Source organism: Pogona vitticeps, chromosome 11 (assembly GCF_051106095.1).
Source record: "Pogona vitticeps strain Pit_001003342236 chromosome 11, PviZW2.1, whole genome shotgun sequence".
NCBI classification, from domain to species: Eukaryota; Metazoa; Chordata; class Lepidosauria; order Squamata; family Agamidae; genus Pogona; species Pogona vitticeps.
Genome location: NC_135793.1, coordinates 3,212,543 through 3,229,364, shown reverse-complemented (window position 1 = coordinate 3,229,364; position 16,822 = coordinate 3,212,543). Strand labels below are relative to the sequence as shown.

General features: G+C 46.3%; 1 protein-coding gene across 4 annotated transcripts in view; it reads right to left on the bottom strand.

Moving 5' to 3' along the window:
- DCX (doublecortin) overlaps positions 1–4,592 on the bottom strand; it is a 57,570-nt gene extending 52,978 nt beyond the window's left edge. For all 4 annotated transcript variants that reach the window (XM_020784388.3, XM_020784389.3, XM_078380653.1 and 1 more), the window contains exons 1-2: positions 4,495–4,592; positions 2,368–2,759 (exon numbers count right to left, since the gene is read on the bottom strand). In XM_020784388.3, coding sequence (XP_020640047.3) covers positions 2,368–2,731 — 364 coding nt within the window. In that variant the 5' untranslated portion in view covers positions 2,732–2,759; positions 4,495–4,592. The remainder of the gene's footprint in view (positions 1–2,367; positions 2,760–4,494) is intronic.
- Positions 4,593–16,822: the final 12,230 nt, after the last annotated feature.

Genomic DNA, 16,822 nt, shown 5'->3' with positions numbered 1-16,822 from the left:
TTGCATTGAAAAAAAAACAACCCATCCAGTCCTGCTTCTCGGAAGCCTGATTTTCATTGCTTTTGGCCTCCCCAGAAACCTTCCATCCTGTCAACCCCTGCATCATCCGAAATTCATTTCTTCCAGCCATATGGCCCCGACCCTTCCCTCCTTCCCTTTGGCAAATGAATGGTCACAGGGAAGCCCTAAGCACACCCTCCTGCCTCTGCCCCATCTTTGGAAGCTCCTCGCTCACCGACTATCTGTCACCCTCGTTCGCTCTACCCAAGCATGCTTCCCCCCCTCCCTTGGGCACACCGAGTGCCACCCCTTCGGAGCTCCCCCCCCCATGCACCTTCCAGGCACATCGAACAGATTCGCCCCAGACAAAGGGACACACCCTGCAGAAGCCACTGATTGCACATTGGTGGCCATTCCTGTGGCTTTCCAATGGAAAAGCTCTTAAAGCCACAGGTACCAGGGCTGTCCACGTCTCAGACCCTCCCCCCCCTTTTAATTTCCTTGAAAGACTTTTTTTCTTCCATTGTTGCAAGAGCAACAGCAACATTTTTTAACAGATGTGGGAGGAGAGGAGAGGATGCTCCAGAACAAATAAATAAACCACAGGTCATGTTGCGGTGTGTTTTCCTGAACACATCCCCAGTTCTGTCCTTGTGGGAGTTTTAAGGCATTGTGCATTATTTCATTCACAACATGCAGGAGGATTTATAGTCGGTGACTCTGCAGGCTGCAGACACTGAGTCACCTTTGTGATTTTACTCGCAAGGTCCCTAACACGCCACTGCACATCTCCTGCAAAATTAAGCTTGGATCGCCCACGTCTCTTTCCTGCAAAGATACAGCTTCACCCTGGCACACCCATCTCAAAACCTTTTCTATGGAGCCCTCAAACACATGCATGCGCGATCACACCCACTCTTACAAAAACCCGGGCACACCCCCTTCTGTACAAAGCCCGCTACACGGATGTGCCAGGTACCGAGCCGTGCCCAACCGTCTTGCAGACGCGATCCCGGAGGAGAAGGAGAAGCACAGCCTCCTCTATGCTGCCGTTTCTCCCAACTCAACACCCAGATGAATTCCAGCAGATGTCAAATAACAGGCACGCCGAGTCATATTCGCCATCTGAGAATTTGCAGCTGACACATGTAATGAGTAAGAACCACTTCTGCCCATGTATGCTTAACACATAGCCTACATGCCTGTCTCTCCCAGGGCTGGGTGATGTGTACATAAATCATCCGTAGGTAGTCAGACATATGGACCGCAGAGATGCTTCCTTGGAGGCTGACGGAATCAATAACCCCAACCCTGCAGGCAAGGCTTTCTCTAGGCGCCGGCAAAATAATTGCACAGCTCTGAAGCCTCCGTTGCATATATGACCTCACCTCCGATAAGAGGCACTTCATTTTAAATCCGTACACTGGAACAACCTATATATAAACAACCCCCCCTTCTCTGTACAGAACCTCTACAATTACATGTCACTCTGTGTGTGTGTGTGTGTGTGTGTGTGTGTGTGTATAATAGTACACACACAATCCTACTTCACATATAGGCAAAGACACACACACAAACACATCTTGTCCATTCATACACAGTGAGAGCGCTCCTTCACTTTAAAGAGATGCTGGGGGGCTGCATATCTCTCTGATGCTATCAGCTCACTTCTCTCCTTTTCCCCCCTTGTAAAAGCATCATCCTCTACAGGCAGCCCAGCTCATGTCTCTGGCATTTACAATTAAGAGGTCTTGGGGTGGGGGAGGTGGACAGCTTGGTCTGGAAAAAGACCATCACTCGAGACCACCAAAAAGAAAAAAAATCACCAGTTGCAGTAAAGAAATATTGATCTAGAAACTAGATAGATCAATAGCCTGGGGAAAAGAAGGCTTATACAATTTTTTAAAAAAGCAAAGTGTGCTGCTTATGTACCACCCAATAGTGCTTCATTTGCTCTGAAATCTAATTAGGCAGGTTACACCTTGTCTACCCACCCTGGTGAGTAGACAAGGCCATTTATTTTATCAACCTCTGAAGGAGGGATGGCTGAGTGAACCTTGAGCTGGCTGCCTGAGCCTGCTGGGATTAAACTCAGTTGTGAGCGGAGTCTTGACTGCAGGACTGCAGCGATACAGGCTACCTGTCTCCTCCACCTCAGTGCCCTTTGCTGAGAGTGGGGGGGGGGAAGGAATCTCTGGTCAAAATAAAGCCTACACTGACATTCACAGGGGGTGTGCTCTTAATGTTCACCCATTTCATCCTGAGCCACGCTCCTCGAACGGCAGCCACAGCCGCACGACTTTCTACGTGGTGCTGTCTAAACCCTCCCAACACCAGCCAGCCATAATAGCACCCCCTGCTAATTACCTTCTTCCAGCTCATCCATGCTCCCGATCTTCCTGCCGCCATCGATGGTGTAAATGTAGCGAACCCCCTGAGGCAAGTTAATGTTATCAGACAGCGACCGGGTCAGGTCGGCCAACAGGGCGTCAAAGCTTCGGAAGCGGTCGCCGGAGACGGCGTAGACAATCCCCTTGAAGTAGCGGTCGCCGTTGCGATAGAAGCGCACCTTCTTGGCTTTCTTCTCATTGCTGAGGGCTTGTAAGGTCCGGGTGCGGTAGAAGCTACAGTGGGCGCTGTGCGTGGGGCTGGGCAGGCCGTTCATCCGGGAGCCTCTCATATTTCTGGACGCCTTGTCTCGTTCGTCAAAGTGTCCAAAATCAAGTTCCATAGCTTGGTGACCCCCTGGAGATGTGAGGCTGAGGTGCGACCAGGGAAAGAAGGGTGCAAAAGGAAAAGAGGGTGAGTCAACTCAAGATCTGGAGAGGGTTGCAGATCCTGAAACTCAACCTATGTTTTTTTTAAAAAGCAGAAAGGAATCCACATATTTGCTTAATGCTTTAATTCCATTGGGTTGAGGCCACAGAGTGGCTTCTCCATACGTTTTCTGGGCAGGGCTCCGGGAGGAAGGATCGCTTAACTAACGTTCAACCCAGAGTGCTCTCCTCAGCCCTACCTTTGGATCAAGGATGAGTACCTGAAACAGGAATGGGGCAAGGTGTCCGTGGGTGTCATGGTAAGGCTCACCCCCATCCACAAACGCCTTGAGATGAGGGGTCAGAAGTTCCGTGGAGATGGCAAGGAGCCGTAGAGTGAGAAACGTCAGTGGCAGAGCAGATGGGTGGAAGTGGCAAGCCAAGCCTATGCAGTGCCTAAGGAATTAAATCTCCCAGGGACTGAAGGGCCGGCCAGCTCTGCGCCCGCTGAAGGCTTCCAGCCCTTCCCTTCATGGAGGGAGTGACCCGCCTGAGTCACAGACCCGTCTCCACTCGGGCTCTGCAAATTGAAACGGATGGCCGACCAGATAGACAGACCTACCGTTTTCTTTGTGAGCAGCTGTCAAGCGGGGGGGGAAGGCACCCACCCCACATCCTCCCTTCCCTCACAGACACATATTAGCTCTCAGCCCATTGCTGAATCTATCCTACAATTTCCAAGAAAGAGGATCCAAATGTGATGAAGGAAACCTGAGATTCAGACAGCAATGGGCAGTTAAGTTAAGGCAGAATTTGTATATTCCCCCCCCCATGATGTTCATGTTTAGTGTTGCTTCATCAGGAAAAGGGGGTTGGATTTCCCCCCCTCCCTCCTCTTTATGAAGAGCATTTTAATCGCTGAAGGTGCCTTGCGGAGGTGTTCACGCCACGCCACCACAAAAGTGCACCTTTCATTGTTCAGAACCGCAAGCCCCTTCTTCTAGGGGGGAGATGAAGACCAACCCTCAGCGAGAGAAACCGAGGAGGGACAGAAATCAGCTTGGGCATGAGCCAAAGAGCCCCAAGAGACCAGCTCCTCTGGCAACTTAAAACTCTGAACTAAAGAGAGGAAGAGAGAGAGAGAGAGAGAGAGCTCTGGCTAGTTCTGCGAAACCTTATCCTGCCGTCGCTTGGCTGCGCAGGACGATTAGCATGCAAGGCACATCTGCTCATCGCAGATTCACACCACCGAAATGGGATTAAACCAGCAATCAGGTCCAAATCCGCAGGAAATCTGTTGCTTTCCTTCTGCCGCCCATTAGGCTGGCCAGCCCCTCTCTCCCTGTCCTGTCCCTCTGTTCATTTTTAAAAAATAAATAAATAACAGGGTCCCGGTGACCTGTCCCTGACCTTTGCATTGCCCCTGTGGTGCAGCCTCAAAGAAGTTTCTCATCCGCCTTCCTTCCTTCCTCCCGGTTGCCTGCCTTCTTCCACCCTCCCGGCACTTCCTAGAGGGATCCTGTGCCAAGGGATGGGTGAACACAATAGAATCTCCCTGCAACTTTGGAAAAGAGGGGGACTGGAGGGTCTGGGGTGGAGATTTGGGGGGGGGAACCGAAGGAGGCAGGAGCACATCTCTCCTCCAAAAACGGCCCCAGCTTTCTTCCCCTGCCTTTTGCAGCCGCCCCCACCCCCGGGTTGGCTTTTGCCTAGAAAGGGGTCTCGGGGCTCCACTTACCAGTTTTCAGCTCACAGGGTGGAGATGCTGAGAGAGACACACACAGCCACACTCTGCCTTTGTTGTCTGAGCTCCAAGCAAGAAATGCCTGCCAGTTTGCGCGGCTCTCCTCCGCGGTCCTAGAGCCTTCTAGCTCCACTGCACACACCCCCTTCTGCAAAGAAACCTTTCCTCGGTGGGTTCCACCCTCCTGACGGGCTGTCATTTGAAATTTCTCCTTCCCTGTATTTGGATTAGTTCCCCCCCCCCAAAAAAAAGGTTGGGTGCCATTGATCCAGATTTGATTTCCTTGCCGAGCCACAGAGGCAGCTGTAGAAATTATGCCTCGTAGGCAGGGTTTGCTTTTCTTTCTTTTTTTTCTCCTCCAGCGTGGCCCCATTGTCTCAGGATTTCGTTTCGGGGGCGAGTTAGAAACCGCTGACAATTGTTTTATGCCACGGGCATTACAGCGATGCAACAGAGGTGTGGGTCTTTTAAGTTGGAGGCCGGTGAAGAATCGCAGCTGCTTTGTGGACAAAAAGAAGGGCGGAAAGGTTGGGTGGGGGGAGAGGAGGTAAAAGCACAGAGTTCCGTGGGACGCTTACCCACAGAATTGACCCCCAAACTCTAGAATTTTTTTAAAAAATGTTGGGTTGAAAGAAATCCTATATGACTATTGCTTAGAGATGATGATGCTGGAGTGAAACAATGTCTGTCACTCATCTCCACATGTGTGTCCATGATTCTGAACTGTGCAATGCTCTATTTATATTAGATCTCTGCTCTGACATCATCACCACCACCACCACCACCACCAGCTTAGAATTATAGAACTGGAAGGGACCCTCAGGACCATCCAGTCCAGCCCCTGTCAAGGAGGCACCATGGGGGAATCGAACTCCCAACCACTAGCTTCGCAGTCAGAGAACTAAACCACTGGGCTATCCAACCATTCACATCTCAGGGGGACCACCACGGGAGCAATGGAAGCATGCTTGACTGTATTGTCAACCACCAGGCCTATGTTTAAGGGGAGGGTGGGCAAGAGGTGGCCCCTAATATGTTGTTGGAGTGCAAATCTCATCAAGCGGACAGTATGGTCGTATTGACCAGATAGGCGGGGTATTAAATAAATAAATAAATAAATAAATAAATAAATAAATAAATAAATAAATAAATAAATAAATAAATAAATAAATAAACAAACAAACAAATAAACAAATAAACAAATAAACAAATATCTGGAGGACCACGTTGTCTTCCCCTGGTTCTCTGCTAAGAGAGAGAGAGAGAGATGGATGATCTGTAAAATAAACAAAACTTCCCCAAGCAATCCAGAGTTTGATGGTTATGAATTTCATACCTGAGACCTGTCAGAGCCTCACTGTGATCACTCGTCATCTCACCTTCTGCCAGCTGAAATCCTGGAGCTGGTTCTCTAAGGCAATGCCCCCAACCTTGAGCCTCCAGACGTTCTTGGACTTCAACTCCCAGAAATCCTGGCCAGCAGAGGTGGTGGTGAAGGCTTCTGGGAGTTGTAGTCCAAGGACATCTGGAGGCCCAAGGTTGGGGATCCCTGCTCTATGGTAACATCACCTTGGTTGCATCGCTCAGGGCAAAGAGCCTTTGTGAAGGCCATCAGGTTAATGCTTTCAGACACTGCCACTGATCAAGGCTCTGGGAAGTCATCCATTTCCCTCCCGTCCATAAATTCATTTAGATAAAAAGGTAAGTTAAATGTAGCTTCTGGATTTGGGTTACCTGACCTGTGTGAAGGAAATACACCATCCTCTAGGCAGTAAGTAGCAAAGCGTCTTTCCCGAAAAATTATAAAATCAAGCCAAAGACGGAACCAATGTTCTCCTTGCAGAGATTTAACTTGAAAAAGGGGCGAGGGATTATCCTAAGGAGCCATCTGAGGAATCCCTGGTTCGAATCTAATTGCATCCACGGTTCCCGGATAAAACTGAACCATGTCTTTAGATTTCTTTTGTTTTGCTTTTTGCACACGTTTCCCCATAAGAGAACAAGACAACTTTAGGAGCAGCGGTACCTATATTTAGATCAACAAAAAAATCAAACATTCAGCACAAGCTTTCGTGAATGAATTCACTTCCTCAGGCGTGCATCGATATCTCGCAGAGTGTGCAGAAAAATGTTAAAGAAAGTCCCCAAACTGCCATGGCAGAAGTACTTCTTAAGGGGAGTTCAGGGCTGTTTTTAACCAGTTTGGGGTGTGTGTGTGCGTTTTTAAACACTTCACCCCAGTGTCATGTGGTTGGAATTTTCCACTCAGCCTCCAAGAAAGTCATGAATGTACCTCTCGTTTCTATGGACCATCTTTAAAATCATATTTCTTTTTTAGCTGTTAGTGTAGAGAAGGCCACACAGAAACTTAGCCACCTCCATCCTAAAGCTGGGATGTATCCCAAAGCCAATCAAAACCGAATTAATTCCAAATTATTCTACTACCAGGGGAGTTTTGCAAACAGATGTTATCCTTAGTTGCAGCCCAGATCTCTTGATTATTTATTTATTTTTGTTTGTTTATCTGTTTTATAGGCCGCTGTTTGCCCGATAAGGTGGCTAAAGTCCACGAGTTCATGCAGCATTCATTTTGGATGGACAGTGTAATGGCACCACTCTTACTGAGCCTCCTCAAGGACTAGCAGACATGCTAGAAGACTTGGATGAGAGGCACAGGACAGGGTAAGTCCCCATCTGTGTGGTGTTATTTGGACATATGGACCAAGTCAGGGGCTAGAGCACAGCTCTAGGTATTTTACTGTGCCATCTGGGAGCCTAATATAGGATAAGGGGTGGCTGCTGAAGGGGATGTTCAGACCAGATCTGAGAGCCCTTGGGGGCAACCAGAAGGAGTAGTACCACGGACAGCTCCCAACAAGCACCCTATTGCAACAGAGGCCGGAGCTGAATGGAGACCTCCTGTAGTTCCACCCAGGTTGCCCTCTCTCAAAGCTCCACCTCTTCCCACCAAGTGGAAAGCCTTAAAGAGAAAACCTCCTGGTTTGAAGCTGAAGGGCTGAAGCTCCTGGAGGATGGTGGTCCAGTGCCGGGGACCACATTTTGCTTCTCAGATCCATCCTTCTCAGATCCATGCCTCCTGTGCAATGAACGTTGGCCTGAGCAGAACGTTCTCATTTCGGGGGAGCTGTGTTGTGTTCTGGAGCACACAACGTACCTCTGACTTGGACTGAGGTCTTGAGTGAGGTCATTGCAGCTTTGAGCTTCGGTAGTTTCCCCTTCACAGATTGCTGCCTTGTTGTGGCGAAGAGGCTTGAGTAACTCAGAGAAGATATGGGCTATGCCGTGCAGGGACACCCAAGACGGACAGGTCATAGTGGAGCGTTCCGACTAAACGCAATCCACCTGGAGTAGGAATTTGCAGTGCCACTCCAGTATCTTTGCCAAGAATGCCCCGTGATCAGAAACAAAAGGCTAAAAGATATGACGCTGGAAGATGGGACCCTCAGGTTGGAAGGCGTCCAATGTACTACTAAGGAAGAGCGGAGGACAAGTAGCTCCAGAGGTAATGAAGTGATTGGGCCAAAGCTGAAAGGACGCTCAGCTGTGGACGTGCCTGGAAGTGAAAGGAAAGTCCGATGCTGCAAAGAAAAATACTGCATAGGAACCTGGAATGTAAGATCTATGAACCTTGGGAAGCTGCTCTGGTCCATGGGGGCATGAAGAGTCGGACACAACTACACGACGACAAGTTTCCCTTATGGAAAATGGTGGTTTTGTGATAGATTGTGCCCATCGTGGTGGCCAGTTTACAAATGAGCTACACTTCCCTTGCCACTGTGTATTGAACAGCGGCCTCACTCTGAGCCTCCCCCTCTTTGAACTAGTATTATGGCCAATTCATGGTGTGCACCTAGTCGTTTTAGAACTGTAGAGCTGGAAGGGGACCTATGGATCAAATCTAACCTCTCTCAAGAAGACACAATGAGGAACTGAACTCCCAACTTCTGGCTCGGAAGCCAGATACCCAAACCACTTTGCTGCCGAGCAATGTATGTGATTTAGGTACTCTTTTCACCTGCGCACTTGAAAGTTCTTAGATTCAGGATTTAATCTGATATGGGACGGACCCACAACCTGCCTCTTTGCTCAGAAAAGACAGGGATTTCAGACCGGATGGGCGATCCATGTTCCCTCCCAGATGGTGTAAAATGGGATCGGGCGGCTTCACGTAAACAGACATATCAACGAACACCTCAACCAACGTTTTGCAAATGTCGAGTCTGGATCCCATCTCACAGGATCTGCCACCCAGCTTGGCTTCTGGCAAAAGTAACGCTTCCAAATCCAGTTCTCAGCCTTTATGGTCCTGAGCCACCCTTCCCTGGAAACAAAATAATAGAATCACAGGATACTTAAATGGGAAGGGGCCTAGAAGGCCATTGAGTCTAACCCTCTGCTTAAGCCAAGAATCCAAGTCCAAGGAGACCTGACAGAAGGCAGTCCAATTTTCTCTCGAATGCCTCCAGCGTTGGAGCGCTCACCACCTCCAAAGCTCATGGGTTCCCTTGTCATACTGCTCTAACAATTGAGAAGTTTTTCCTGATATTCAGCTGAAATCTGCCTTCCTGTAGAAAGAGGAAGGTCAGCTATGTTGGGTGAGATAGTTTAACAGAGAAGCCTGGGTTTCTATCTGGATTCCCAGTTAGGATAAATTCGTGAAAATTAGTGTCTGAGGAGTGCTTGGGAAAGTTTCATCTTAGGGCCCGTGACTCAGAAAACTCTTCAGCGATCCACTGGGCACATTCGCTGAGAGACTGTCAACACCAAAGTAACTTTGCCAAACTTAGGGACTGAAGCGGGGATCTTAGAGATCCCAGAGATGAACAGGAGGGCTGGGTCTTTCTGTCTGACCATAGATAACACCATGACAGTAGAATACATAGGGTAGGGAAGATATCATAGGACGTGACCCCGGACATTAACTTTACACAGAACTGCTTGGGGGTGATTTTGTGAAGGCTCATGTGACTTGTTCTGTAACACACATGTGAGCTGGCCTCGGGCAAAGAATACCTAGCAGGACCTCTCTGGGGAAGGCTGAATAACTGTTCTGTATTTATCAGGTAGAATGCACTTTATTCTTTCAGAGAAAACAAATCCAAGCCACGAAACAAGTCTTGGTTCATGCTCTTCCATCTTCCTTGAAAAGCTTGGGAAATTGCTGTAAAAATGTATTTGAAGGTCCGTTAAAAGTAACTTTTGTGGGTGACTAGAAAATGTGACCCATTTGTAACTGCTTTGCACCTATTCCTTGTGTTAATTTTGTAGTACAACTTGATTATATTCTTGCTACTTGAAAATATAGGATAGCTCAGTGGTTTAGGTGTCTGGTTGGGAGTTCGATTCCCCCCACTGGGCATCCAGTCTGTATAGCCTTGGGCAAGCTGCACAGTCCTGGAGTGATCCCAGAAGAATGGGAAGCCACTTCTGAGCACGCGCTACTCGAAAAACCCTAAAAAGGGTTGCCATAAGTTAGAACTCATTTGATGGCACATCATTATTAGCTGGCTGGAAAGCTCAGTGAATTAGCTCTTTGACTGTGCAGCCAGCCTGTGTGGCCCTGGGTGAGCTGTACAGTCCCAGGGCGTCCCTAGAGGAAAAGAATGGTAAAGCACTTCTGAGTGTCCTCTACCTATAAAACCTTGAAAAGGGTCACCACCAGTCAAAATTGACTTGACAGCAAGCTAGTATTATTACTCCAAAAAAATAGCAGGTAAGTAACTGTGTCACCTGCCATTTGGTACTTACAAAGTTCCATCTTCATGTTGTGGCCTTTGACTGAGTGGACCACAGCAAGCTATGGGAAGTCCTTAAAGAAATGGGAGCTCCTGACCACCTTATCTATCTCCTGAGCAACCTATTCGTGGGACAGGAAGCAACAGTTAGAACTGGATATGGAACAACTGATTAGTTCAAAATTGGGCAAGGAGTACGACAAGGCTGTATATTGTCCCCCGGCTTATTTAACTTATATGCAGAATGCATCGTGTGAAAGGCTGGACTGGAGGAATTTCAAACCAGAATTAAGATAGCTGGAAGAAATATCAACAACCTCCGATATACAGATGATACCACTCTGATGGCAGAAAGTGAGGAGGATTTAAAGAACCTCTTAATGAGGGTGAAAGAGGAGAGTGCAAAAAACAGTCTGAAGCTCAACATAAAAAAAAAAAAAACTAAGATCATGGCCACTGGTCCCATCACCTCCTGGCAAACAGAAGGGGAAGATCTGGAGGCAGTGACAGATTTTACTTTCTTGGGCTCCATGATCACTGCAGATGGTGACAGCAGCCACGAAATCAAAAAATGTTTGCTTCTTGAGAGGAAAGCGATGACAAACCTAGACAGCATCTTAAAAAGCAGAGACATCACTTTGACAACAAAAGTCCGAGTAGTCAAAGCTATGGTTTTTCCAGTAATGATGTATGGAATTGAGAGCTGGACCATAAAGAAGGCTGACTGCCGAAGAATTTATGCTTTTGAATTGTGGTGCTGGAGGAGGCTCTTGAGAGTCCCCTGGACTGCAAAGAGAACAAACCTGTCCATTTTGAAGGAAATCAGCCCTGAGTGCTCACTGGAAGGACAGATCCTGAAGCTGAGGCTCCAATACTTTGGCGATCTCATGAGAAGAGAAGACTCCCTGGAAAAGACCCTGATGTTGGGAAAGTGTGAAGGCAAGAGGAGAAGGGGACGACAGAGGACGAGATGGTTGGACAGGGTCATCGAAGTGGCCAACATGAATCTGACCCAACTCAGATTCCCAGCGGAAGACAGGAGAGCCTGGCGTGCTCTGGTCCGTGGGGTCACAAAGAGTCGGACATGACTTAACGACTAAACAACAACAAGGCATAACAGCAAAGAATCACTGTGGGTTCAAAGTGGTGGAGATGGCTTGCCACCTCTTGCTTTACATTTAGCTCAGCATCATGCTATATGACCCTCAGCGATATAGACAGTTCCTTTGGCGTAATATGGGAGCATGTAAACATAGTTAATTAATCAAATTTCTTGCATATTTTACTCTAGCTTTTTCTCCGCTAAGGAAAGACAGCAGGCTTCTTCAGCCCAATCTATTACATGTGAACAATCACTTTTAGGGAATAATGATGGTGAATGTAACCATTGTTGTTGCTGTTGTTTTAATGTATGCTTTAAGACCGTGCTTGCCGTTTAAGAGATTGGCCTCCAGAGAGGCAAAGGTTTAACATTTAAATCTGGGGAGCTAACAAGATTGGGTTTTTACTATTTATATTTGCAAAGCTTGTGGAAATCAGGAAGTTCCTGACATGTAAGTCAATTCTGACTTAACAGGACCGCATGCCACCTATTAGTCAATCTTTTTTTTTCATTTTTTCTCTTGTTTCATTTTTTCTTCTCACTTTCTTTCCACCTCTGCTTCCCACCTCCTGCCTCACTCTGGGGGAAAAAATAATCTCCTGTCATCGGTCTTAAAAATGGTAAGCCCGAAGACTAAAGTAACTTCGAAAAGAATATAATGTAATCGGAAATGAGCAGCTACGCTAGAAACATGTTCACCTCGTTCGTACAAAACCGGTCCCGAATTTGCTACAAGACCGAAGGATCCTTTTCCGATTCAGGTTTAACAATAAGGAAGAAAATCACGTCAAAGCTGTCCGAAGGAATCAGGGTGCTGTCAGCTTGGGAGCGTAGTCACACAGATCTTTCATGGTGTTAATTTTAAATCTTCCGCTTCCCTGGTGAAATACTTGTCGCATCCTGTATACAAGGGGCTAAAATATCATTTGTGATGACGGAGAGGTTCATGGGAACAGGATATCTTAGCCAGACCCCAGCTTCACCCAGCCTTCCTCGATCCATTGCCTTGGCAGGCATGACCAATGTTAGGGGCTTTCTATTCCAACTGACCCGAAGGCCACCAGATGGGGAATGTTTGTCCATCAAGAAGGGCTGTGTCACCTCTATCAGAACGAAATGTCTTGAATCTTCTGCAGAATGTTGGGGAAATAACATCTGGAGAGGAAAGAGAGAAAAGAAGGAAAAGAAAAAAGAAAGAATTGAAAGAAAAAAAATCAGTAAGATTCAAAGAATATGGGACGAGGATCTCAAATTGTTATTTATTTATAATAGGCCAGAATTCAGTTCTCAGACAAAGCATGGATTACCAAAATAACTTATTTGAGGACCACCAGCGTATCTCAGAAATTTCAGTCTAATCAGTATCCAACTTTTAATTGATCCACCTAAGTGGTTCCCTTTTTTATTTTTAAAAAGCCTGCAAAGAAGTGCTGTTAAATGTGAATTTTGTAGATATTTTCTTTAGAAAAATATGATGCACTTCCTCATTCCAACTTAAGTGAATTTTCCCCAGAACTATGGATTTCCCTAAGTGGCTTGGCCCCACATTATCTCGGGAATCACGTCTTTGAGCCTGCCCTGGTGTTGAGGTCATCAGGGGAGGGCTTTCTCTCCCTCCCACCACTTTCAAAGGTGCCTTTGTTGAGGACACAGGAGTGGGCCTTCTCTGTGGCTGCTCCTTTAGACTTTGGAACTCCCTCCCACTGGAGGCCAGCCTGGCCCCATCTTTGCTGTCCTTCTGCAAGCAGGCAAAGACCTTTCTCTCCAGGCAAGCTTCCCCCCTAGGGTCTGGCTGACTGAGAGAAGTTTTGAAATGGATGGTTGTATCTTATTGCTTTGAATGTGTTTTTTGGTATTGATTTTGTTTCCTGTTTTCAGTGTGGTATTTGTTTTATTGTTTTTAATATTTGTGTACGTACTGCTTTTAAATAATGACATAAGCTGCCTTGGGTCCCTTTTAAAGAGAAAGGTGGGTCAAAAATACTTTATTTATTTATTTATTTATTTATTTATTTATTTATTTATTTATTTATTTAATTTATATCCCGCCTATCTAGTCTTGAGAAATAAACAAACTTCTAAACTCCCAGAAAATATAAGTGTTGACCTGGTGGGATGCGGGCACAGTCCGTGTATTTAAATTAGTTTGCTGTGGTGCAGGTAGAGTTCAGGATAATACCTCAAGTCTACTTTCACCAGTAGTGGTAGAATTCTAAGGGGGGGGAACACATCCATGTATAAGAATTTATAGAGGCACTGAAATCTATGAAAATACAGTTTATGGTTGTGGACAATGCATTTATCATTCCAGAAAAAAATTAAAGTTAATTAAAATTTAAAATTACGAATAATCTGTCTTGCATTGGCTACCTTCATACACCTACATCTAATTGGTTAGCTTATCTTTCTATAAATACAATAAAACCCTGTCACTCGCAAAAAATAAAATAAAATAAAACCTGGATTTAAATAGAATCAGACAAATCTAAAACAAATTTGAACATCTCGGGTCAATAGTGAAAACCCTAGTAAAAGGCAGCTTTATCTAATTCTGTTTTAATTAACTTCCCCAAAATGAATTATCAGATGATAATCAGAGGTCCGTTCCTCCTTAAATCAAGCTGGACACAGCTGGGACAGGCTTTACTTTACACTTATTTTCACCACCATTAAGCACCACAGTATGGATTTCATCACCTCATAATATAGATATTGGCTCAAGTGGAAAATCATGCCCTGACTTGTCTTTAATATTTTAACGCCTTTTCTGCCCCATATGTTGGAATGGTGAGATGATGGAATGGCACAGAATGCGCTAAATAATTGTCGACAATACAGAGCCCGGCATTCTGCACTGTTTGTATGATTTTATTTTATGTTGTACCAAGGGAGAGCAGTGTGGGAGGGTCCATACAATTTGCTTTTACTTTCATAATCGTGAATTGGTGTTGATGCCGATGCTGCTGCTGCTGCCGCCAATAATAATAATAATAATAATAATAATAATAATAATAATAATAATAATAATTAAAATGATGATGATGATGATGATGATGATGATGATGATGATGATGATGATGATGCTATTGCATGCTGCCTTATGGCAGGTAGAGATTACTCAGAAGTGCATTACCCTTCTCTTCCTCTAGGGGCAACCTTGGGACTGTGCAGCTGGCCCAAGGCTACCCAGCCTCCCAGCTCTGTAACCAGAGACCTTAACCACTGAGCTATCCAGCCAGCTCATTATTATAACACCCCAAATTGGGTTTCAGATATCAGAAGAAATACCTGCCCTGGGTCTTGTTTTGATTTGTCCTAAATTCTCAAGGGGCACTGTTTCAAAAATCCACACAGGACACTTTAGTCCATATGGAAGTGAATACCTTAGGTAAGATTTATAAACATGTACGCGCGCACAGGTTCCTCTCCACCCAGGCGCAAACCAGAAAAAAAACGAACCATTCATTTTTCTGGGGTTTCGGGGCGGTTCGTGGTTCACAGGTAGCCACGAACTACCCGATTCTTCGTTTTTCCAGCCTCTGCCCATCTCTAGTTGCAAAATAAACTTTCCAAGATGCAGTGTGGTGATAGCTGAGAAGGCCGAAGATGGAAGGGTTCATTATTGGTCGAGTGGTAGTAAGCATCAGGCTATCATGTGACAAAAAGGAAACGAGACCAGTATGTGTAACCAAAATATTCAGAAATGTAAGTAATGTGAGACATTTAGCTTCATACAGTCAGAGGACCACATGTGTTGTAACACTGGTATTTCTCGGTGCTTGCTTCTCCTCTTTCAATCCCCTACATATCAGATGTCCCTCCTACCTTATGAGGATCTGTTACCACACTCATGCAAAAAATAAATAAATAAATAACCAGTTCCCAGGGCCATTCTCCAAAACATCCCTTTCTCCAACAAGATCACGTTTGCAAAGCACGTCAATTCCTGCAGCTCTGAGATATACCCCAAGGTCAGAATTTATTCCTTCTGGAATTTTTGTAGATTTGCTGTTTAAAGGCCGACACTTCTAGGAACGCCTGACGCAACGCAGAAGGGACGCCCGACCTTTTCAGCCCGAACCGAAGGCTGGGTCGATGCGCGCCCTCTGGCAGGACAATCTGGGTGCCGGACAGGCTGAAGGAGAGCAGGGAGGCCCTGGGGAAACCCGTCTGTTGGCAAGCGATGAATTACTGGTAAGCCAGGGTGTGAGGCTGGAGATTGTGGCACGGCTCAGCTGCTGTGCAGAGAAACACCCGACTGTTGGACTACATACTAGGAATAGCTGCCGTTCGGGTTTACCGGCAAGAACAGCTGGGAAATCAAGAGGACTCAAAACAGCTTGTAGTCATCGGCCGACACAGAGGAGGAGAAATCTGAGGTTCATAATCGGGGGCTTTCCATCTTGTTCAGCATCCCTGGCTTTATCTCTCCTTTACCCAGATCTTGGAAATATTACTCTGTGTTGGATAGGTAAAGAATTCTGGGATTTATAGTGCAAATTTTTGTAACCTTTTCGCCTCTGTATTGAACCTTGTAGTGCTTGCTGGTGGCAGCCGTTGAGATATTTCTCTGCAAAATTACAGATGACTCTCCTGGAGTCCATTGTTCTCTTCACACATTTCCACACTCGCACAATTGCACATTGCAAACACCATGTGTCATTTATCACGACAATTCATTGGTGGATAAACATAAGGGCAAGAAAGATCCACACGGTCCCCCTCTGGGTTTCTACAAATGTAAGGCAGGGTGCCGTATGTGACTTTGAATGAAATCACTCACATGGGGTCGCTCGCCGCCCCCGCCCCCTTCAGAACACACACAGACGCAATGGCACAGGGCGAAATTTCGCTTCCATCTGTAGCCTCTCCCTCTAGAGAGAAACAACAAGATGAAGCAAGATCTTGCACACAGAGAGAGAAGCCAAAAAAAACCCAACCAACTAACCAGCGACTATTCTAGCGGGGAACAAAAGGCAATGCGGAACAGCCTTGCAAAACCACTTAATTGATATAATCAATAGATGAAGGGACGGAGAAACAGAAGAGGAAAACAAGGCCATTCCCTCAGAGCTGGCCCCTTGCCATCAATCAGGCTCAGCTCGAGTCCAGCCAATACACCAACACCGTGTGTGGGAAGACCTCTGCTTATCATTCCGGCAAAATTCCATGTAGGGAGGGAAGAATTTAAAACAAATGTTATCCCAGAAAGGGAAAGAGCAGGGATGCTGAAGAGTCCATAGCCGCTGTTGCCACATGGACTGCGGAGTCCCCCGCCAGCTTGGTCTAGGGGTTTCAAGATACCTCATGTGGAGGTGATTCTTCTTGTGCTGTGGGCACCCAACCCAGTTGAGGAAAATATCTAGGACTTTTGTCTGAAGTTGAAATTCAAAAGGACACTTGAACGTTGCAGATCTACAAGCGATTTCCGCATGGGCTCTGTTGCCAAGGGCTGAGGTGCCCA